Here is a 25,149-nt window from a genome sequence, read left to right on the forward strand (position 1 = left end):
CCTTAATGCCACCTGCAAAACTCCTTCACTGCAGTGCCTAGATTAGTGTTCGGCTGAACAACTCCAGACCAGGAATCTTAAAGGGACATCTTTCAAATTCTCCCTTCCACCACAAAGAAAAAGTCCAGTCATGACAACAATGGAGGCAGACAATTAAACTATAGATTCATAGGCACTAAGCAGCCTTGGTTTTAAAATGCAAAGACTCTTCAAACAGCTTTGACTTTTCCAATTATTCCTAAATTGCGATTAAGGCCAATGCCTAAGCGGCTTCTTTTTCCAGAAGCTGGCACCCACTTTTTCAGTAATTCTTCCAGGAATTTCCTTCAAAATGTAAAAACATATTTCAATAATTAAGAATAAGTATATGCTCTTCTCCTTTTCAGAAAATAAACAGGCCAGATGATCTTAGTTTACTGAGCTCTCTGTATATTTTTTTCTCATAGAAGTTTATATGTATTCCTGTCGTTTCTCGCTCTGGTCACTCATCACCCCCACACTAGATACTTAACTTTCAAAACAAGGAGAGAAGAGAGCTGTCAACAGACACCCTCTGCCATTTTAATTCATCTTTGGCCAAGCACAGATTGGCTGTTTGTTTCACCTAGCTAGAACTACACAAGCATCTCTGGCCGAAGTAATTGGAGTCTGCCTTTTGTTTTGTTTTCATTTTTTTTTTTTTTTTATCATTTATCATGTTCTTTGGCCCAAGTAGAAAACTACTCAGTGAGTCGTCAAAACTTCTAAGTTCTTCGGACAGCAGTTAGGAGAGATGGGAGCATTTTTAAGAGATTAAAAGAAAGGTGCTTTTTTATTTTTTAATCCCTTCCTTTCCCTTTGCACACAAAGAGCCTGGAGCTGTTTTGATCCAGGGACTATTTTTATTAGCAATTTGGCCATAAATTTAAGGAGACTTTTCCCAAAGCAAAATTTAGGAAGACACACACACACACACACACACACACACACACACACACACACGTGGAGAAGGATGGTTACCATAGGCAGACAGCCTGGAGCAGTGGGGCAACAGGAATGGACTGTTCTCTCTTCCTTACCCTGCGGCTGCCTGTTCTGATCACTCACCCTAACTTGCTGGGCAAGGATCGTGAACAGTCAACTCAGAGAAATGCTGCTGGTCCCAACCCAACAGTGAATACCCAGAATAAAACACCAGGTGCGGGGGGCAGGGGAATGACAAGAACATGATGGGGGTGGAAACGGGGAGGGGATGAGACACAAGAATAAATGCAGTTCTTTCCCCTGGAGATACTTTCAGATTTTTGGTTGTTATTATTGGAACCCAATAAGGTATCAGTGAGTGATCAAAGCAATCATGAAAACAGAAAATGCACCTGGAGGACAACTCTTCATCTAGATAAGTGAACTTTTAGAAATCACATTCATTCCCAGCTTTAATAAATCTTTGAAGTACGATTTGTTAAAATTTTCCCGCAAGTAAATAAATTGAAAGATCACATGAGTGCATATAAGGAATTAGGTGATGAATTGAAACGAAGGTTTAAAGGGCTAATTTAATAATAGCTATTAATAGTCCGGAACATAATGCCAAATCTTGAAAGTCTTCAAACCCACAATGTGACATTTAAAAGGCAAGTAACCAATTACCTATAATCCCTTATCAGTCAGATTTGTTCTCCTACTTCTGAGAAGACAGAGATCTCAAAATACAAGGAATTGGATGGCCTTGGCCTGGCTCCTCATTTATGTAGCCACGGTGGTCATTTGCCTGAAAGCCACCTGTTGGTGAAGTGAATATTGCATTTCTAGTTTGCAGGGTTTCCCAGCATATTAACATATTGTATGTATTTTTATTTTTAATTTTTTTAATTTTTTGTAATTTTTAATTTATTTTTTTTATAGTGTATGTATTTTTAAAGCTCAGGTTTTGTGACTTACACTCAGTTGTGCCTGGTCGATAAGGAGTAATTTGGGCTAGTAAAAAAAAAAGAAGAAGAAGAAGAAAACACTGGTTTTTAATTCGTTTTGTAACTTAATTTGCATTCTGAGCGGATATTTCCTTTTCGCCGTTGGCTTTGTAGTGGGGCCGTGGCTGGCGGCCGGTTTTGTTCCGTGGGTGTGTCTGCCGTGGCCGCTGGTGGTGCCAGTGGGTGCGCTCCACGGAAGGCCCCCTCCGTGGCAAGCAGAGGAACCAGGACCGAGGTCGGGCGTGGGGCTCGCAACGTGAGATGCTCCCTGGTCCTGAGTCCGCACAGAGAGCCTGCCACAGACGTGCCAGAGTGACATGTTTCAGGCGTTCGTGGAACACGGCGGAGCTGGGCATCGGCCCAGGAAGTGGGGCCACGTGGCGGTGCTCCAAGCTGGCCGGGTGGCTCGGTAGCTACAAAGTCAGGGCACATGAAGTGAGCGCCGCTCACGCCCGCGTGCAAGTGACAAAACGACCACGGGATGTGCGTGGACCACAAAGGACCGCAGGCACGATTAGGTGCACGGTTAACGGTTTTAGCCGCTCGCCTTTTTTCCCTGGGATTTCCTCGTCATTCCGCCCAACGGGACCCTGGCGGCAGACGTTTCCCAGAGCAGTTAACTCTGTGGCGTCCATCAATTTTAATTGGAATCACGAAGCTAAAACCCTGGGTAGTACTTGCCAGCCATAGGTGTCTTTTAACTCAGGTACTTCTGGTTCTGCCGTGGGCTTCTCTGCAACAGTGCGCCCTGCTGCATGGCCAACTCCGGAAGGCGGGGATCTGGGCATTCTTAACAGGGACAGTGTTCAATCGTCGACAGAAGAGGAGCCTATCCATCTCTCTCTGCTGGCTTACGTTCATGAGGGTGGCTGGGGTGTCAACGCGGAGGGACCACCGCCCTGAGGACAGCTCAGCCTCAGTGTTCGCTTGCCAGCCCGGTAGGTAGTTGGTCTTTAGGCCACTGAAGCATTCTGTCCCTGCAGCTCTACAAAGCAATTACCGAGCCCTCACTGTCCTGATTTATAAAGAGATTGCCTTCCTTGCGAGAAGACAGTAAGGTGCATAGCAGGAATCCAAAAGCAAGACTGTGCTAATCTTAAAAAAAAAAAGAAGAAGAAGAAGAAAAGACAAAAAATAAAAAGGGAAATTTATCTCTCTGGAAATCGTTCTGACTTGGCTGTAATGAAGGTGCCACCTTAAGAAACAAGTACGCCTAGGGGCGCCGGGGTGGCTCAGTCATTTAAACGTCAGACTCATGATTTCGGCTCAGGCTGTGGGATCCCAGCGTTGTGGGATCAAGCCCCGCCTCAGGTTCCACACTGAGTGTGGCACCTGCTTGAGATTCTCTCTCTTTCCCTCTGCCCCTCTCCCCCCACTTGTGCTCTCTGTCTTTAAAAAAATCAATCAAATTAAAAAGAAACTTAAAAAGAGAAACACATATGTGTAAAGAGAAGTCAGGAGCTTTTCAAATAAATTCAGCCTTCTGTTACTTGTACCAAATAAAAATGTACCGAGGTGTGGCTAATCTTAATACAGGTGTCCCTCAGTTGTCAAAAGTTTGAATCATGCCACTTTGCTTTTGCAAAAAACCTACACGAGTAGCCGTTTTCACAAACCGAAGGAAACCCAAAGAGGACTTTTGCTTTTATGGGGAAAAGGGTGACAAGCAAAACCTGTGTCCCGCACTGGTTTTGCAGAGAGCTGGGACAGAGGCAGGGATCCAGAGCGGCAAGAACGGCCCCGCCCAGCTCCTTCCCTGCGAACCACGGCCAGCGTCCTGGCATCCGGCGCCCAGAACTTCGAACCGCGTCTGTGAGCATCTGGGCTCTGTCTTCATGTATTTTGTGCGTGTGTTAGCAATGTGCCCTCAGGTATCAGAAAAGCCTAAGAGAGGAGATTTCAGGGTCTGGGAATCCTCAGAATTGTTTTCCTGTAAATTAACGATAATTGCTCCTTTGCTTTACACACTTCAGCGTGTGGAAGGTTTCCTAGGAACACCCTACTTTGGCCCAGCACAGGAAACTTGACCATTCATACCATTTGGCACTTAAGGTTGGCATTTCAGATAAGGTTCCAGAAATTCACTTAAGACCCCACTACAGACTTCACTCAAACAGAGCCAGGACATTGCCCATTTCTCTCCCTTAGGATCCCGCATACTCCCTATCCCCCCAGGAGAGAATACCAACCGCTCCACTCTCTGTTCACTGGAAGCTGTGAAGACTGAGGTTTTCAGGAGCCTCCTCCGCAGTAAGAGACCAGCTGAAGTAAAAGGTATATGAGGCGCCTGGGTGGCTTAGTCGGTTAAACATCTGACTCTTGATTTCAGCTCAGGTCGTGATCTCACGGTTCGCGGGTTTGAGCCCCGCATCTGGCTCTATGCTGACGGGCACGGGTCCTGCTTGGGATTCTCTCCCTCGCCCTCTGCCCCTCCCCCACTTGCGCTCTCTCTGTCTCAAAAAATAACTTAAAAAAACAAAAAGAAGAAGAAGTAAAAGGTATCCACCAAGCACGAGAGCAGTCTGGACCAAGCTGATGCCCACGTGTCTGGTAGCTTGTCTCGTGGCTAATCAGATCAGGGATAGGGCAAAACAAGTACTCTTGTCCCAAAAAATGCGTCATCACTTCAAAAAGTGCGTCACATCAGTGCTTCTTACGCAGAGGGCTTTTGTCTGCTCCGAGGTAGATGAAACATCTCCTGGCCTTGCATAGTTGAGGGCACATGCCTTATATGTCACCCCCTCGCCCCCTCCCCTACACGCATGCCCCAAGGAAGAATTTTTATTTTCTTTTGTGTGCGCATTTTCATGTCTATTTATTTTTGACAGACAGAGCATGAGCGAAGGAGGAGCAGAGAGAGAGGGAGACACAGGATCGAAAGCAGGCTCCAGGCTCTGAGCTGTCAGCACAGAGCCCAAGGCGAGGCGTGAACTCAGGAAGCGTGAGATCATGACCTGAGCCGAAGTCAGATGCTTAACCAACGGAGCCACCCAGGAGCCCCTGATTTCCATATATAGGTGGCATTTTGGTCTTGGTCAAGACAATACAATTATTTGATCATTGAGAAATATCTTCTTGAAACTTGCGTGAACCCACTACAGAGAAGCAGTTTTCCAGGAAAAGGGTGGGGTGGGAAATATATATGATTGGTGTTGAGAAGAATTTCATTTACCCTTGAGTAAAACAAACTAATGCCCTTTCTTGGTTTCCTATGCTGCTGTAACAAGTTGCCACAAACTTAGGGACTGAGGACAACGCCTATTTATTATCCTCCCATTTCTGTGAGTCAGAAGTCTGACACTAACCTTACCAGTTCAAAACCACGGTGTTGTGCTCCTTATTAATGGCTCTTGGGAGAAGATTTTTCCAAGCTTCTTCAGGCTGTGTCCAGGATCGAATTCCTTGTGGCTGTGGGACCGAGGTCCCCGTTTCCTTGCTGGCTATCAGCTGAGAGCTGACAGCCTCTCTCACAAGTTAGCATGTGGCCCCCTCTGTCAGGACCAGCAATGGGGACTTGAAGCCTCGTGCTTGAGACCTCTCTGACTCTTGCTTCTGTGCTGCTCCGCTGACGCCAGCCAGGGAATCCTCCCTGCTCTTCATGCTCATTGGGTCCACAGGGATCATTTGGGATATTATAAAGTCCCTAACCGTAATTCCATCTGCAAAGTCCCTTTCTCCATGTAAAGTAACCTAGTCACAGGTTCCAGGCATTAGGACATAAACATCTTGGGGGGACGTTATTTGGCCTACCATAGTCCTCCCTCTGGGCCCCAAAGATTCACATCCATCCCACATACGTTCATCCCATCCTAGGGTCTCATCCCAGGACAGCATCATCTCCACGTCCTAAAGGTCGACCCAAAGGTCTAAAATCAGCGGCATCTAAATCAGGTGTCATCCATGAAGTACAGCTCCTGGGGAACGATTCTTCTCCCCTTGTGGTCCTACGATATCAAAGACATAGGTCATCTTCTCCCAACAAACACCGGTGTGACAGGCGTAGGATAATAGAGAGATGCCAGCTCAAGAAGGGGAGAAATGGAAAATAAAATAGAGTACTGGATCACAGCAGCTTGGAAATCCCACCCAGCAATCCCCATTAGATTTCAAGGCAAGGGATTTGTCTTCTGTCATCCTTGGCTCTGCTCTCTGAGTAAGACGTCCCAAAAAGTCAACACTGGAAACGCCCCTTGAGTGAATCCACCAGGCAGGTGAGGGGAGGCTTGCTTTGGTTCCCTCTTGGTTATTGGCCAAGTGTCACAAATGGTTTAAAATTTTTTTTTAACACTTATGTATTTTTGGGAGAGAGAGAGAGAGGAGACGGGCCACAAAGCCGGCTCCGCACTGTGAGCACAGAGCCTGATGTGCGGCTAGAACCCATGAACCCTGAGATCATGACCTGAGCCAAAATCAAGAGCCAGATGCTTAACCGATGGAGCCCCCCCCACCACAGGCACCCCTAGATGTCACAAATGGCACATTTCTGCAGAGCCACAACAGGCAGCAGAGCACTGGTGGTACACTAGTTCAGTGGTTCAGAGCAGCCTGGCTGGGCTACTGGGCAGCTAGATGTCAGTCAAACAGGACTTAGCACAGGTAATGTGGTTTGGCAAAAGAGCATCAGCATGATTCACCTTGGCGAACCATGAGCCCACCGTGGTTTTATTGAACACAAGGGGCTGGCATAGCATACCAGGCTTAGTAAAAATGGAGACGTATACACCAGAATTGGCATTTGCCACAGACGGCTGCCTCTCCCTACAGGTCCTATCCTCTGTTAATGCCAGGAGTGGTGGCCTGGAGACCCCACCTCTGCGTGGTTGTGCTTGGTTAGCATTTCCGCAGTCTGGTCACCTGGAGCCACCCCTAAGCCTGTTATGTGTAGGTTAAGCCTTGCCCTTCAAATTTGAAGGTACATTCCGTGAAATATGCATAAAATGCTTTCTTGATAAGACACATTTATCATACTCTGGGTTCTTACTTCTTAAGAACCTATGACTTGCAGCAGCAAATGTTAAGGAAAACAATTGATGTCCACATTTATAGAATTACAGCCTCAGCGGGGTGCCTGGGTGGCTCAGCCGGTTAAGCGTCCAACTTCGGCTCAGGTCATGATTTTGCAGTTTGTGAGTTCAAGTCCCCTATCGGGCTCTGTGCTGATGGCTCAGAGCCTGGAATCTGCTTTGGATTCTGTGTCTCCCTCTCTCTCTTCCCCTCCCCCACTCGTGCTCTGTCTCTCTCTCTCTCTCTCTGTCTCTCTCTCTCGAAAATAAGTAAACATTGAAAGATTTAAAAAAAAGAATTACAACCTCAGCAAAGATTTTAATTACAACTTAAAGGTGAGTGGTAAAACCTCCACCCAACTCAGCCTATGTTTCTTTTCCAGACACATCTAGGCATTACTTCCAAGGGAGATAGTTTCCCAAATCCTTCATACCTCTGTTTTCATACCGATGATATCAGATCTAGGCACATCAGATATGTTTCTGCTTGCCTGCTAGACGGAGCTCCCAAGGTCAAGGGCCAGGTGTTCTTTTTATCCCAAGACATGGCATTAGGTGTGGAGCAGAGTCGGTACCCAGTCAAGGTGGGTTAGTTCGTTGCTTTGAACTGATCTATTAGCCTTTCTTCTAGTTCCATAGACTGTATCTCACAAAACCCATAACTCCTCCAAATTTCAGTTCAATGTTACTTATTGCTGTAAAAAATTAAAAATAACTTGTATGTGCATTAATAGGGTAATAACTTTTTAGGTTATAAATCATCATATATTTATACACGGAATGCCCAAAGTTGTTCCATGAATAGGGTACATAGGTAGGTATTACCGTGAAAAGAGGCTATGGTAGGCTTTTAATGCATAAAGGCAAGCAAGGTGCTTTACAAACCACTATAGTAAAAAGCAAAAGCATACCTACACAGTTTATTGGTATGAGTAGAAAATAATCTTGAGCGATAAATGTGAAATGGTGACAATGATTTCTTTGGACAGAAGGATGAGGGGGAGAAGAGAGAGTAAGGATGTTCACTTTTACTGATGTATTTCCCCCAGGGTTTGAATACCTTTACAATAGTTTCAGATTTTTAAAAAAGCAGTAATGAAAATTTTCAAAATGAGGGTGTCATTGTTGCTAGGAAACCTTCCATTCTACCCTCTGCACACCCCTCATCCTCTCTGTAGGCTTGCAGTACATGTTCCAGGTGGTTCCTGCAGCTCCCCGCCTAGTGTCTCTCTCCCTCTTGGATGGGGGTCTCTGGGCAACAAGCAGCTAGAACACTTAACATTTCCTTCGTAGACTCCATACCAGGCCCTGAGCATTTGGCCGTGTCACCACACGATCGGGTGATGCCAGATGCTCCCATCAGCGCACTATGGATGAGCAGACCAAGGCAAGGCACGTGCCTCCACACCTAGGTAGCCCCAGCTACGAGGCCATGCCAGGTGCAAGAAAGGGTCCACCTTTGTTGAAGTTATCAAATGAGAAGAAGGCAACAAGCTGGTCCCTTGTTTTGCTAAGAGTTTGTGAGGGGGCACCTAGGTGGCTCATTCAGTTAAGCGTCCGACTCTTGATTTCAGTTCTCACAGTTCATGGGATCAATGCCAAACTCTTCCTGCAAGCTGGGGGTGAAGAGAGCTATGGCTCGGGGATACCTGATTGTCTCCAGGCGGCAAAATTGTGCCGTTCTCTCCAGCACTCCGTGTGTCTGATCAGTATTGTCAACAGTCATAAGAAAGCTCATATCTCAAACTTGTTTAGTTATGTTCAGCTCTTGTTGTCTTTTTCTTCCTTCCCAAATTGAGCCTGCTCTGAATAATCCAGGATGGGGGTTGTAGTGGCAGGGCACAAGCCACAGTGTAAGAAGCCTGTATTCTTGACGAAGCAGACATCCAATATTGTCCAGTGAGTACAGCGCACGGAGGTAAATCAGTCACACGAGTGACTGTCCGATGGGAGGGCTGAATGCACGAGTAATAGCCACCTTGCTCTGAGCACCTAGGTTGTGTTGGGCACTCAGCTGTATGCTGAGCATACAAATGACAGCAACATGCCTTCTACCCTCCAGAAGGTTCCAATGCAGCAGTAAGGTCACAGCCTAAATAATTCTAATACAAAGTCAGTGGTGATGGTTAAGAGAGATTCAAAGAGCAAAGAGAGTGTAGAGAAGAGAGGGCTCATTTCAAATAGACTAATTGCTAAAAATCTCATCCATTGGTTTTCTCTGCAGTTTCCCTGTTCCTATCCTGACCATCTTGAAGTGGAGGCACATAAAATGAAGTCTTTCATGTGAAATGCTGGTTGCGTTCCTTTTGAACGTGCATTACAAGTGCCTCTTTGGATCCTATGAGGGCTCTGTATATTGAATTTGTTTTACATAAGCTCAGTGAGTGATGGAAGCTAAGAGAAACAGCATGTCAAACAGCACTGAAGAGAGGGGAAATAAAGCAGCTTAACTCGTTACAGTGGAATAACAGAGATTGTAAGAGATTTTGTACCTTTTAATTGTAAGAAATAAAAAGTTTCGTTTTTATCAATTAGATAAAAAGATTATAGAACCTACTTTAAGCAGAAATCTCCAAATGACATGTCAACTGACAGTTCAATCGAGATTATAAAGATTATTTCTAAGGCATAGCTGTCATGCCACCTTTGTGCTTTTTTACAAATAATCCATCAGTATTTGTTTGAATGTCATGTTTATGCATAGAAATTTGCTGTACCGGTTTCCCATCAGACGTGAAAATCACCTCGGTCAAGATGGGCAGAAGATGGTTTCAAGTGCAACAGGAGGGTGGAACTCTGTAGGTTGGACACTGGCTCATTGTCCCTTCCTTAGGACCATGATTAGTTAATTGCTACACACACAAAATGTTGTTGGTTTTTTAAAAAATTTTAAATAGTGAAGCATGCACGATATAGTAGATCTTGTTTTGTGGGGGGAAAGGAGAAACAGGAAACTCTCCTCTCCTCCAGAGTGAAAAGCCAGGGGTACTTTTCTGATGTGTTTCCCTCATTTAGGAGTAGTTGCTTAAAAGCCAACTCACCCCCCAGAGGGTTGTAGGACACTGTTCCCCATTGATTAAGAGACACGTGCACACCTCATTCTGTTTAAAAATATGTATTGAGCATCATCGTACCTGAAGACACTGTGGTAACTCCCTCTTCCCCTCCGTATCATAGAGGTGTGTTTGTATGTGTGTGTTTACATGTGTGTTTGTATGTGTGTGTGTGTGTGTATGCGTGTGTGTGTGTGTGTGTGTGTGTGTCCCATTCATTTCCCCTTCTCTACAGGGACCCAACTTATTAGTCTTCTCATTTCTCAATATCTTACACATTTTTTAAAGATTTTATTTGTAAGTAATCTCTACACCCAACGTGGGGTTCAAACTCACAACCCCAAGATCAAGAGTGGCATACTTTACTGACTGAGCCAGCCAGGCACCCCACAATATCCTATACATTCTAATATAGCAGCCAGTTAGTAAGTTTGTTTTTTTTTTAATTTTGGAGGAGAGTGGACTAGAATCAAAGAAAAACGAGAATAAAGGGTACTGCTTAGATTAATATTCACAACTATAATGTTGACCGATAGATAATTCATGATCTTTCCCAGGTTGCCCTGTGTGTTCATTGATTACCACTGAAAATAGGCTGATCATTACGAAGTGTATTTGTGAATGAGGAGGCAATCTGCCCTCACCATAAAGCTACTCAAGGGCAAGACCGAGCATTCATTGGAAGAGGGCAGAAGACTTCAGACTAGGGTGGACAGAGCTACCCTCAGGCACTTTCAAGACTACATTCCATCATTCTCTCTTTGGAAAAACAACCTCTTCAGAGTATAGGTGCAAGATTTAAAACACACAGGCACACTGCCATCCAGCATTCTTCTGGCCAAAGAGGTCTGATTGGGATTTTTGACAAGCCTATTACTCTAACAGCCCCAAAGCCTGACCTGGTGAAAACCATTTCAAGGAGGGATGGTCTAAAACTGCTCTGTCACAAAGGCCGTCCTTCTCGTTTAGAGTAATACCAGCAAAGCTCTCACCACTTCTTCCTGCAGAGATTTTGGCTCTTCCTCCCTCTCCGAGATCCTGTCAGAAGTGAGGGTTGGCCACCCCAAGGGGGAGTCCTGACACTTTACCTGAAAATGCTGTCACTATTTGCCTAGTTATATTATCTGAGGAACTGAGAAATTTTGTTTATATTTTAAGATGAGCAAATGCCAAAAATACTAATTTGAATTGAATAACCTTTCCCAGTCTTAGATTAAAATGCGGAGAGATCCTCCGCATTTAAACACATTAAACACATCCTCCAGAACCTTCTAGATATCGAAGAAAACATTTATGTTCAATAGCATTTTAGCCGTTAGCATTTTAGTGTCAGCCCTATTTTATTTTCGTTCCTAAAAAAAAGTAGTATATCCATGTTGTACATCAAGCCTGAAGGCCTTGCCTTCCTCTCCTCATAGACTGGGTTCAATCCCAGCCCCTCCACTAACTCCTCCCTCTGTGGCCTTGGGCAGCTCTCTCAGGGTTCTCATCTGTAAAACAGAATGAAAAGTAACCTTGAAGGACATTTTGAAAATGAAATGGGAATGCCTGCGTCAGTTACAACGTGGGCATGAGATTCATCCTATTCGGTGCCTCCTGCGGGCTCTGTCCAGGGCCACAGATTCTTGGGATCTGCCATGTGACAGCCATCAGCAGTCAGCAAAGAGGGTGCCCTTCCCGACCAGACCCTCTCCCTAGAGCCAGAGTCAGCGCGGTGGTTCTCAACTTTGGCGTCACCCAATAGGAAGTTATCTGATGCCACCCAAGACTCCAGAGTGGGGCCCAACAGTCTCCTCCGGGGGATTCTGATATTAGCCGAGTTTGAGAGCCACTGGCCTACTGGGATCATTCTCGAGAGATCACTCTTCCCTTGGTCGCTAAATTCCCTCAGTTCCTTTATACCTTCCCTTAACTCACCTCCAGCATCCCTCCAACAGGCCGTGTTGTCCATGACTTGCCACAGAAGTTCTCTGCCTGAACCAAATCCTAACCAGGGGTAGGAGAGGAAGAATGTACTCTCAGGTGGTGGAGTCACTAAAAGCACCCCAAAGACTCACCCTTGACTGAGCTTTTCTCATGTCTTTTGTAGAAGCGGAAGATCTCACTGCTTCCCAGCTGCCTGTGCCCTGACCATCCGCCCCTTCTGTTGGCTTAAGCTCAGCTTGTGCTGGTACAGGAAGGAACTTGGGCCACGCCTGCCCATAAAAGGTGCCCATGGGCATCCCGGTGATTAAATTTTCACAGAACCCCCTACCTATGCACCTAGAATAAATTTCTAGAAGTTGACTTCTGGTAGGGCCAACGTAGGTATATTTTTGAAGCAGGTGAAATTAGATCTCTAAAATATTTCAGTAAGTCAGAAGCTCCGTCTTTGAAAAACGCTCTCGCAAATTTCGCAAAGAAGAGGCCTTTGAATCACAGAGCTTGATTCCCTTGTCAGCTGTCAGTGAAGTAAACCTTAAAGACTTTCCAAGAGCCCCCATTCTCCGCGGCCACGGGGCCCTCACAGATGACATGTTCAGAACTCTGAGTCTCCTTTGCACAAGTTACGATGCAGATACCTATGACTTACCCAGTTCTACGATGTATTTGTGGAAACCGTCCCTACTATTTAAAACCGTGTTCTCGGTAAACATTCTGGAGTTGCGCGTGGGAGAAAGGTTCTTTTGGGGACCACAGGGAGGTAGCTGACGTGCCCTTTTGCTTTTGCAGGAATGTTAGTTCAGCCGGAGAGGAGGCCCGCAGGAGGATGCGGGAATGCGACGGGCTCACAGATGCGCTGCTCTACGTGATCCAGTCTGCACTGGGGAGCAGTGAGATCGACAGCAAGGTTTGTTGTGTTTGCATAGATTAAACATCTTAGTCAATAAAGATGCCCAAGGGACTAAGCAACGGCTATCAACAACGGAGAGCTAATGCTGTGCCTAATACCTTCACTCTGAAATCTATCGTGGTCTCCCCGTAGGAATCCTACATTTGCTTGATGGCTTCTAATAATCCTAGCCTAGAACTAGACACCTAAGTCTCAATAACGAATAAATAAAAAACGTGGATTGTTTTAAGTTACTCAGACCGGATGAGTGTATCAACTTTTCCATGCTACATTACCCACAAGCTTCCAGTTTTATTTTTTTGAAATCTGCTTTTAAAAGAAAGAGACCTATTAAAACTACCTGAGCTTCGAATAACTCTATATTCTTACCAGTTAGCTTTTTACAAATGTTAATTGTTCAAATGCCATTTTAAAAGTACCTGATGAAGGGGCACCTGGGTGGCTCAGCTGGTTAAGTGTCAGACTGTGGCTCAGGTCCTGATCTCCTGGTTTGTGGGTTCAAGCCCCATGTCAGGCTCTGTGCTGACAGCTCAGAGCCTGGAGCCTGCTTCAGATTCTGTGTCTCCCTCTCTTTTTGCCCCGCCCCCTCCCCACACCCACTCTGTCTCTCTCTCTCTCTCAAACATAAACATTAAAAATTTTTTTTAATTTTTTAAAAAAGTGCCCAATGAAGGTAAGTAACTGCTTTAAAAATGCTAAATAAACGAGGCTGGTGATATGTGAATCATCAGAGTCTCTTCAGTGTTTGAGTTCACAAACCAAAATAGAGTTGGGTGGGCTTTTCCAGTGTTGGAGGTATTTTGTTTCGCCTCAGTTTGTCTTTTGATTAGTTTCGATTCATTCTGAATGTAAAACTGTAAAGTAATAATGTCCTGATGTAAACACAGACTCTAATGATGCTTTTAAAGTAGTCCGTGTGACAAATGTAAACACAGACTCTACTGATGAGTCCATGTGACAAATGCGAGACCGTAACGAGAACTTCTCTAGAGCCACACCATGGACATTTGGGGCTGGATAATTCAGTGTTTGGGGGCCACCCCGTGCATTGTAGGATGTTGAGCAGCATTCCTGGGCTCTACCCCCTAGATGCCAGCAGCTTCATAGCTGGGACAAACCAAAATGTCCCCAAGATATTGCCAGATGTCCCACAGAGGGAGCAAAATTGGTCCTGGTCCTTAATCCCATGGCTTTTAATGCCAGCTCTTCGTTAGAATTAGGACTGCTTAGTAAATACGCGTGCCTAGACCCCATCACAGCCCTCTGACTCTGAACGTCTACCTCTGATCTCAGATTTTTGTTCCTTAGAAGTTCATCAGGTGATTCGACGTGTGGCCTGGACTGAGAGCCCACCTTAGTAGATACAGCTTTGACAAGGACTCTCATCAGAAACACGATGTAATGTAATTTAGTTGTAAAGTCCCATAGAGAACAGGTACGAGTGGTTTGATCCCTTTGGTTACCAGCTGGCGTGGGGAATGACCTAGTGAGGGGTTCTCAACCTTGACTGCACAGTGGAGCCACTGAGAAATGTAGGAAATTGCTGATACCTGAGACCTACTCCCTGTGGTGGAGGCATGATCCGCCTTCTGGGATCCCCATCCTTTGAGTACTAGTTTACCGCAGTTGTGCACACAGTTTGTCATCTGATCGCCGCCACTGACTTATGCTTGCATCCATCAGCTTACCGTGAAGTGCTCCTCAGTTTCGAAATGGAGTATGATGGACTCTAGATGTAATCAACCCCTTTTGTAAACACTGTTAACGGCCATTTTAGAACTTTTAATATCGTTGCTAGGAAAACGAAGTCCCTAAAAACGTGACCAGTCAAGATGTCTTGAGGATTTACAGATGTCTGTTAACACAATAGGCGATTCTTAGAAGAGCTGCCAAAGGAAATTCACTAAGGCTTCAGTGCGGCGGGTCTTAACGTTCAGAGCAGGAAAGGCTACAGCATCGGGACGCTGAGCCTCTTACTGTAACGGATGCCAAAAGAGCTTAATGTTGTCTCGGCCTTGCAGTTGAAAATAAGGGTCAACAGCCCCTTGCTTTGGCCAACCGCCCATGCCCACACTGGTGGGGAGGTAGTCTGTAGCAGCATGGCCCCAAAACGAAGTGCTGTGAGGCCCCACCCCTTTCTCCTGACGTGTCAGACTCCTAGGAGACATTGGAGATCACCTCTTTTAATGTCCACATTCTCTTCAAAAGAGGAACCTAGAATCCCTGGGAGTATTAAAGGCGGGAAATCATAAGACGCGGCTATTTCTGATGCAGCAGCTAGAGCACCAGGCTTGGGTAGATTTGCCCCCACCCTCCTGCTGATTATAGAATTGTACCCGGGCACCCCGACTTCGTGACAAGGAAGATCGCCGTAGCTTCTGAAAGGATCAGACTCCACAAGTTACTTAGCAGTGTTTTGCCAGCCAGAACGTGCCAGAGAGTTCTAACGTATTATGGTCCCACAGTGTGCCACTCAGCCCTCTGTCTGGTCACCTCTGAGCTTTCACAGTGACAGGATAGAGGAGGGAGGTGAGTGCACATTCTCTTTACAGCCAGCAAAGCTAATGGCATCCTAGAGCCTGGAATCCACACAAGCTCTCAGCTCGGCTCCTGTGACCGGGACAGTTTGTTGAATGGGTAACATATGGTTCAGCAGTCTATGGACAACTTCCAAATTAGCCCTTTGCCATAGAAAATAAGGCGTCAAAATGACCCTGGTGACCACGAGGAGCCGCTAGAAGCGCTGTTGACAGCAGTGCATGTCAAGAGCAGCGCCACCAGCTGCCACATGCCTTTGCTGGCGTCCCAAAGAAGGACGGTGGCTGCCTGTTTTTCTGTCCCCTGTCCCCCTGCTTTCGAGGAAAGAGCTTGAATGGGTGGCCCTCCCACACCAAGCTGAGCTAGAGGGATGAGTTCAGCCTCTGTGTCTCCCTCGCCCCATCTTTTCCTCTGCACCCTCACCCCTCCGTCAACCCCACTTTCTCCCCGCCTCCGGCTTCTCCCAAACCATCCCCCAGCCACAGGTAGATCATAAAGCATTTCTCAAAACTGTGGCTGTGTTCCCCAGTAGTCATTTGTTAAACAGAGGCACGGAGATGCCCCCAGGGAACATGAGCAGCAGGATGAGAAAGAAGTTGATTCTCCCAAGTCTTTGATGTAAGGAAAAAATCAGTTTGAGCTGATTTAAAAATCGTTCTGACTTATGCCATAACATTTCCCTTTCAGGGAGAGACTTTTCTCTCTTTCATGCATCGTCCTGTGTTTACCTGCTTTCATGCCGGTTCCTTTTTTTGATGCTGAGAGGATGCTTGAAATAGAAAATCAAGTTGGCTTAAAGCCTGTGGGATTAGCAGCCGTGAAACCTTGAAAAGCTGACAAGAAAGGTCTAGAATGGAGCAAAGGCTCCCGAGATACATTCTGAAAACCAGTTTTCCTGGTTGATTGTCACACGCCCAGTAGTCAAGTCAAAGATGCATGCTTCCTTTAACCAGATCCCTGTCGTGGGAGGGGAGCACTTAGCCCCATCCCTTCCAGGCTGGGCCCAGGACTGGGAAGACGTGGCCCAATCTGCTGTGAGTCCCCGGCGACTACAGGTCTCGTCCCTCTCATCTGTGAAATGGAACCACGTTCCCTGCCTTGAATGCTGGTGCACACAGCAGGTGCCTGAGAAACCATAGCTAAATTGGCATGCTTTTAAAAATAAAACTTAGCTCAGTTCAGTTTTTTTTCCCACCATTATTTTTTGAATTGGGTGCATTTTTCTTCTTCCCACTGTTCGTCAAATTCGGAACAAAGGTCAAAAGGTCAGTGCAATGACCTGAGTGTATGTGTCCTCCCAAATTCATGTGTGAAACCTGTTCTCCAAGGTGATGATCTTTGGCAGGAAGGGTCTTTGGGAGGAAATGGAAGCACAGAGAGATTAAGCATTTTGCCCAAGGTCACACAGCCCATGAAATGGCAGAGCCAGAGCTCAAACCTAGACTGGCGGCTCTGGGTCCCATGCTCCGGACTCCCAAGCGTGCTGTGTGCACCATTGTTCACGGTATGAACTCTCATACAGCATTCTCCGTGGGCAGGCACTATCTTCAGTACGTACACACTAGGTTGGGTTCCCACTGTTGCTGGAATAGATCGCCACAAACACGGTGGCTGGAAACAACGCATATTTATTATCTCACCGTTTCACAGGCCAGGAGTCCCAAATGGGTCTTGTTGGGCTAAAATAAAAGTGTCGCCAGGGCCGCATTCCTTCTGGAGGCACCGGGGAGAGTCCGATTCCTCATTTTTTCCAGCTTCTACAGGTGCCCACATTCCCTGGCTTGTGGCCCCTTCCTCCATTTTCACAGGCAGCAATGAGAGGTCACGCCTTTTCACACCTGTTCTGCACCCTCTCTCGCTTCTAAGACCCTCATGGTTACATGGGCCCCCCAGGATAATCCGGGACAGTCTCCCTAACAGAAGGTCAGCTGATTAATTCTGTCTGCCGCCTCCATTCCCCTTGGCCTCGGAACCTAACATATTCAGAGCTTCCAGAGATTAATGCAGACATCTTGGCAGGGGAGACATTCAGCCTACCGCACACACATACTCTAGCTCACCTGATCCTCACAGCAAGCTGAGACGTGGGTACCATTCCAAGCATCTGACAGAGGAGGGAATTGACTCAGAGAGATGTTGGGTGTATCATCCCAAGTCACAAGGCAGCAGAGACCAAGGGCCCTAAGGTGTTCAGCTGCACCTGTGTCCTCAAGCACCGTCGAATGCCTATGCTAAGAAAACAGGAGCACCAGCCACCTCAAAACAAAGCGGTAGCATGGAAACATTTATGCCCCCAGCTGATCCCAGCACATGGCTTGTCTAGGACCCCCCCAGCTTTATATCCCCTACCTCATTTTACTACTAGAAAGGGCCCTGGTGGATGGCAGATAGTAGTGTCTCCCTCCCGGAGCTGATGGAAACGTGAGTATCCGTATTCTCGGTGATGCCGAGCCCTGGTCCCCAGAGGGGAGTGGCCTGGGAGCGGGCCACCATCCGAGACCTCTGGCGATTGTGGATTCTTCCCCACTCATTAGTGAACTTCAACCAACAATGGCAGCTGCTTACATAACCATAAGAGACTCTTAAATACAGAGAATAAACTGAGAGTTGATGGGGGCAGGGGAAATGGGTGATGGGCATTGAGGAGGACACTTGTTGGGGTGAGCACTGGGTTGTATGTAAGTGTTGAATCACGGGAATCTACTCCTGAAGCCAAGACTACACTGTATGTTAGCCAACTTGCCAATTTAAAAAAACAAAAACAAAAACAACCACAATGACAGCTGCTTATAAAAGGAGCTACTTTGGATAAGGAAAGGTTTCAAGACCTTCTCGGGCTTCTCTAAATTCTTTCCACTGCGACCATCAAGGGCGCCTTTAGGAGCCAACAGCTAAATGTATCCAGAAAGGATCAGGAATGTGGAAATGACTTGCTTTCCTGGGTGGAGGAGGGATGCTGGTTAGTTTTAATTCATTCCTCCTTTGTTTCTTTTCCTTTCCTTTTTTTTTTTTTTTGTTTGTTTGTTTGTTTGTTTGTTTTGGGTTCTCCAGACCGTTGAAAACTGTGTGTGCATCTTAAGGAACCTGTCATACCGGCTAGCAGCAGAAACGTCTCAGGGACAGCACATGGGCACAGATGAGCTGGACGGGCTTCTCTGTGGTGAGGCCAACGGCAAAGATGCAGAGAGTTCCGGGTGCTGGGGCAAGAAGAAGAAGAAAAAGAAATCCCAGGATCAGGTAATGCGGGCGACTCTGCAGCTCCACACAATTATCCCCTCCCGTAATTACAACATTAATATTTCTTCTGCGTATACACGTAAGGGGCTCTGTACTTTCAACGCAGGCTAAAATCATTAACACATCTGCACAGTGTTCCCGTGGGGGGGGGGGTCTGACAGGGGGACATCGAATGACCTCCCCCACATCCTGCAGCCCAGTCAGCATAGGAACTTTGCCAAAGAGAGTCATGTCAGTCCCAGGCAGGCTCTGAGGTACCAGCTTGGAGAGTCCAACCCGGGCACTGATTCTTCTGTGTGTTGATTCGTACCTCGATGGAGGTCCCGGCCAGGGACAGGAGGGTGCTTTGCAGGTGTTCCACAGGTACACTGTAGGTGTGATCTAGGAAGAGAAGCTAAGCAGCCAACACATATTTTACTGCATGTTTTGAAACGTTTTGATATGTGATCTTGCATTTATTGTTAGAAATGGGGGCTCAGATTCCCAGTTCTCCAACAGAATGGCATTGGAAGCTTGGCCTTGGGGGACAATTCTGATAAATTCAGAAAGCTGAGCAGCTGGAGAGGTGTCTCCAAAATGATGGACTTTACCTTGGGCGGCTGTAAGTAGGCTGCCTGCACTGAGGTAATGGCCAATAGGAAGCCACTCTTGGCCTTGATGGAATCAAGATAGTCTCCAGCCTTTTCTCCCGGAGCCTCTGGAAGACGGAACCCTCACCCATCGGCCCCCCACCAGCTGAGGGAGTAGTGTGAGTCGTAGCTGCGGCCAGAAACCCCTACTACTGAGGTTTCTTCATCTCTCCTGGACAGTGATCATGAGTCCAGCCTTCCCCTGGACGCTGTGGTCATATCCCAGCTGCTAACGGTCATACAGACCCAAGATCTGACTGTCTTCAAGAGTGAACAACTAAGAGAGCAGGGCAGAATTCCCAACACTGTCTCTTAGCAGGTTTTAATTCAAAATAAATATGCAAAAGTATCTGTTTAGATCAGAGCCCATCATTTTTTAAAGTGTTCTCAAAATCATTTTGCTTTGAGTAAGGGTTATAGGCGCTATTTTGTTTGGAGGAAGGATTCATGGGAATGCATTCTTAAACATCATTCCTAAATTTAACTTGAATGCATCAGTGTTCACATTTTTTAGGTTCTAGTTCTCTTGCTCTTTGTGGCCCCTGGGGGCCGCTCCAGACACATCTACAGCCTCTAGATCTGTACATTCCGGCATAAACACACCTGTAACCTAAAAATACGTGCTTCTGGCCTTTTCGATGGTGATCTGCTGCTCTGAGACGCTCCCAACCCTGCTTTCTCTCCTGTGCTCTGTGTCCACCTTCTCCCTGAATTGCAGGAGCCTTTTAAGAGGATTGAGCCATACTTCTTAAACTCTCCCCTCAGGGGAATGCAGTGGTTAGCTAGCAGGTGTTCATTGAACTGTGCCAGGAATTATGCCAAATAGTATTGCATACCTCAGTTTTCCAACCCAGTACTTAAGGGGGCCAGACCATAATGCTTCTGACCCTTTCCATTATCGTACAAGCGAAACATGGCCTAACAAAGGTATAATGGGTCCTTCTCATGCTTTCCTTCTGCAATACTGTATACCATGGGGCCCCGTCCCTTTACTGCTTTATCCTGGAAAGTGAATGAGCATAATAAAGGTTGAAAAGAAGAATGGCATATGGGCAGGAATGTGGTGCTTGCCGATCTGTCAGGTGATCGTAATCCCCCGGGTCTTACCCACCACCTACAGACTCAGAACCTCCTGGATGGGCCCAGGCAACTTTGGCAGGCAGATTTGGGAAGTTGTACTAATGCATGAGCCTTGGTGTAAAAAACAAAAACAAAAAACTTTGAACTGAGATTGAATTCACTCTGATTTCAAGGTTTTGTCTTCAGTCCTTTTTTGGATTCTGAACCATCCTTCTGATGGTCCCTGCATCTGTCACTGGTGTCCCGTTAGTAAGAGTTGGCCTCAGACCCTGAACCCTTTTTCTAACGCTGCCAATGTGTGCTCGCGTGGCTTGAAGCCTTTCAAGTGACAGGTGACATTAGGCATTGATTGGGTCCAGAGAGTTCAGGAGTCAGAAGAAAATGTTCATGGACTTCACCCCCAACCACATCCCTCCTTTCACGCTGTGAGCTGCGTCATGGAACCTTATGATGAGCAATTTCCCACCGTAGAATGTTGTACTTCGAACCACATTTTACAACATCAATGAGCCATTTTCTAAGTTGAGTAAGATGAAGAGATTAAAGCACTTTTATCATTTTTGCCAGAAGTCTAAGTGAAAATTTATAAGGGTCATTTGTCCCATCTTTTTCTCACAATATTTTCAAGGAGACAAAAAGGATTTCTTTAAGAAAGTTTTGCTGAAACAGCCATGTTAGAATACAGAACATTGTTGCTTATAAAGAAACATCAAAGCCATGGTTTCAGTCAAGTGATAGTTACGTAAAAGACTTTGAACTGTGCTCTCACGTAATAAAAGTATCTTACAAAACATTTTAGTGAGGGTGTAAACAGATAATAATTATGGTTGCTTGAAAGTCATTTAGGATGTTTTGTCAAGTTCAGTCAAAAGTAGAAAAAAACAGTCAAAAGTAGAAGCCATCTTGCATTTAAAACGGATGGAAGGGAGGCACAGCTGAAAGGTCTGGAGATGGGGAGGAGAGCACCAGCATCTGGCATGAAGAAGAGGGATAGGAAGACGCCCTCACATCCAGTTGGCCCCCAGCCTGGTGACTGGTCCCCAGGAGAGAACTGAGTCTAGATGGCGCCACCTGCTGGGAAGGATGGGCATATGCACCAGTCTGGGTCTCAACAGGGAAACCTTGCTTCTTGAGGAATGTGCTTTGCACTTGGGGAAACCAGGCAGCCATTCCAAGTCGTCTAAAGGAATTAAATGCCAGCTGCCTCCAGTGAGAGGAGGAACCAAGGCCCTAATTCATCACTGTTAACTGGTTGCCGCAAGGTGAGAAATGGAAATGTCCTCGGGTCTGTCTAGGACAAAGCATCCCCATCCTTGCTAACACCAGAACAGAAGGTTACCTTCAGAGCCTGCAGACTGGCGTAACTCATCTAGAAGCTTCCAGAAAGTTGTAGGTTTACAGCTTTAATGATTGTCAGATATCCAGTGTCTGGAATCTGTTGCTCATGAAGTCAGGTTTTCAAAGACTACGTAGTGACAAGAGAACATATGGAATACAAAGTGCAGGAAAATGATATAAAAATGGGAGTGTATATAGAGATACGTATGATGTTGCTAAAACCTGGCCAGGTTTGCAAAAGGTGTATCACATGCAAATACAAAATATATATGTATATATTTTTATTATTTATATATAATATATTCATTATTATATATTTATATATATTTGTATTTGTATATATACATGTATGTCTTTCTAGGGAAAGTACAGTAACATCAAAGACAAAGGCTACTGATTGTTTCGTACTTTTGTATTTACAAATTTTCGAACGGGCATTACATTTATAATCTTTTCAAATGCCATCTAGAAAATAATATTTTGAAAAGCACGAAGTGATTAAGTCAGTGTTTGCTTATAAGAATGTATTTGTTTTCCTTCTTCCATTTGAGACACCAGAGAAAGGTACAAGGAAAGTTTGTCTAATCCGCAACAGATACTGCCCAGGACAGAGAAACCAGAGATTTTACGAGGGAGCCAAAGTGATAAAAATCATAATTGGTTTAATGATTGCCTCTGGGGCTTTGCTATATCCCAGAATTTTATGTTGATCTTACCTCTGGCATTGTTATTCTATACCTTAGGAAAATTCTCTGACACTATGAAGGTCAGATTTAGTTACAATAAAAAAAATCTCAGAAACTTTATCCTTCGGGTACTTAATTGAAATAATTCAAGAAGATGTAGGGTACAAAGATATGCTTCATCCATGCTCTTCTTTCAAGAAATGGCTGCTGTTGAATCACACTGGAACCATCACACCATGAGCCCCTGAGGGTAGAAGTAGTTAATATTTCTGGGCATCATATTCTGGTCCAAAAGGGCTTTGCAAATTTATTAATTTCTGACTCCGGGTTCAGTGCCTGTTGCCAGATTATAAGAAATTGCTGGTCTCTCTAGCCCTTTTCGGACAGAACCCTACCCCCGCCCCACCAAACAATGTACACATCACGTGCCCAAAGGCGCATGTCACCTGGCAGGGGCCCCACCTTCTCCAGCAGGGCTCTGTGCCAGCAGCTGGGCACGGTGGGGCAGGACGGGCAGTCCAGAGATTGGGATCCAGGGAAATGCAAGTAGACAAAATCGGTGTGTTTACTTTCCCACCTTTTGTAGAAATAAGCATCTTTTGTTTTCCAATTTGGGAGATGGCCAAGCTTCCCGGGATGATGTCCGGGGGTTAGTGGTACTCGAAAATGGACTTGAAGTCACAGGATACCGCTGGCTGCTGGCCAGAGCAGACCTGAGGCTTCAAGACCCCACTCAGTGTGAACTTGACAGTGCAGAGAAACCGCTGAGGGGGGAAAAAACAAAACCAAAGACAAAAAAACAAGCAAGATGACCTAGAACTCAAAACTTCTCCCTTCTGTTGGAATATCCCTTGTGAATGTTTTATTCACGTGGATATAGGTGTATCCACGTGGGTGAGGACATAGACCTCTGACAATTCAAAGACGATTCTGAGCCTCTTCTCGCGTGCTCATGTTCTCTCTCCCAGCCATCTTTGTTTCACGGTCTAGTGCGCTGTGGTCAATTTAAGTTCCTGTTCACCTCTTTCTTACGCTGTAGATGTCAAATGCATGGGCCAGGGGGAAGTTTCACTGATGATACCACCATGCTATTTTGTACACCAAAGCGATAGTAATGGGAATCCGTGTAAAATCTTGAATGCCTTCTTTTGTTCCCCATGACGATGGGCATGTCTTGGAGGAACCTCCAGGGGCTCCCACCTGCCCATCCTTTGTCCCACAGGCCAGCCTCTAACCTTTCGCTCGTGCTCCTCCTCTGTGCGGTCTTCCCCTCCCCTCCGTCCGCTGCTTGGACGACTATCCTTTAAGGTCAAATAAAAACATCTCTTCCGCTCTTTCAGGACTTCTTCCAAGTAAAAAGTTACCCATCTTCTAATCTACTTGCACATGGCTTTATTTAAACTCCCTCCCTCGTGCCAGTCACATTGTGAGTTACGTACAGTTGTTGACGCCCATGGAGAGTGGATCTGCTGAGGCGGGGGACTGGGCGCGTCCGGTTTCTGTCCATTTCTAGCCCAACACCCAGAACCAGCTGTGCTGAGTGACGCTCGGTCTGGGGTCCGCAGCAGCCTCTACCCCTCGTGTCAAGTAGACATTGAAACCTGTGACTTGTCCCAGTCACATCCGTTTCTTTCCCGGTGACACTTGGGCTACAGGAGCCGCTGCGAGCCAAGGGCATTCCATGGACCTTCTCTCTCCACTTTGGGTCCAAACTGCTCTCCGGCTTCTTGTGGCAGTGTTGTATTTTATGACGTTACTCAACGTTCTGAATCTGTAGGGACCACCAAACCTAACAAACATTGTGCATCGTGATGATCACCTAAAACCAGAGGATTTGTGTCAACAAATGGATACGGGTACGTCTCAAAGTACCCCTGGAGAAGCAACACTTTTGATCACGCCAGACTCAACGATGCTTCGTTCTGAGGACGTTAACGCATGACGTACGTAAATGGCATGAGGCGTCATGAAACCCCATCACCTGAAAGGTTTGCTGGGATTTCCAGGACTTGCTATCTGGTATCACTTCTCTGTGAGCGTGACACATTACCCACTGCATCACACAGATGTGACAGATGCACGGGAATGAGACTGTGACACTAAATAGTGGTCAGTATCTCAAAGCACACAAACGAATTTCACTGCTAATTTAGATCACGTTGGAGATTTGAATTTTAAATGTTTCTCCTTATCTTGGCCAAAATGGATGTTAATTATAAACAAACATAAATATGCCGGTATATACATGCACACATAACATGTAAATTATACAGGAATAAAATAGTAATAAGCCACGAGAAAGTAACACAGACACCCCGCCCCCACCATCCCCCTCCTAGACAGAGCTGTGATTGGATTTTATACCAGGCATATATCCTTTCAAAACTTCTCCTATCCATATTTATGCACAGCTTTGTTTAACCCTTCAAAAGACAATTTTAACTACACTGCTGTGCGTATGAGTCAGGCCACATGTCAGACAGCCAAACCCGTAGACTTTATAGGCGTCCTTAGGGTTTATAAGTGTCCTGAGAATAGATAAGTGTCCTTCCCAGTAATGTGGAGGTCGATGCTGCTGGCCGCCGTCATCTGCAGTCTTCGGAGGCTCTTACATCTGTCATGTTCTTCTCTTTCGGGTAATTCCTCCTCCTCATGGTCCAAGGTGGCTCTTCATGTCCGCCGTCCAGGAGCAGAAATGGCACAAAGTCGACAGGATAGAGCAGAGTGCCCTATTGAAAGTCACGTTTATCACTGCCACTCACCCCCTCTTTGGTCTGCATTGGGTCACCTTAGCCCCCGAAGT

The 25,149-nt window shown here is 46.0% G+C and overlaps 1 protein-coding gene across 1 annotated transcript in view; it reads left to right on the forward strand.

Annotated features, from left to right (window-relative positions):
- CTNND2 (catenin delta 2) overlaps nucleotides 1-25,149 on the forward strand; it is a 946,486-nt gene that overhangs the window by 789,515 nt on the left and 131,822 nt on the right. Inside the window, 2 exon segments of the mRNA XM_030332482.1 lie at nucleotides 12,718-12,835; nucleotides 18,428-18,613. Of these exon segments, the coding sequence (XP_030188342.1) occupies nucleotides 12,718-12,835; nucleotides 18,428-18,613 (304 nt within the window).

The sequence above is a fragment of the Lynx canadensis genome, chromosome A1, assembly GCF_007474595.2.
Source record: "Lynx canadensis isolate LIC74 chromosome A1, mLynCan4.pri.v2, whole genome shotgun sequence".
NCBI classification, from domain to species: domain Eukaryota; kingdom Metazoa; phylum Chordata; class Mammalia; order Carnivora; family Felidae; genus Lynx; species Lynx canadensis.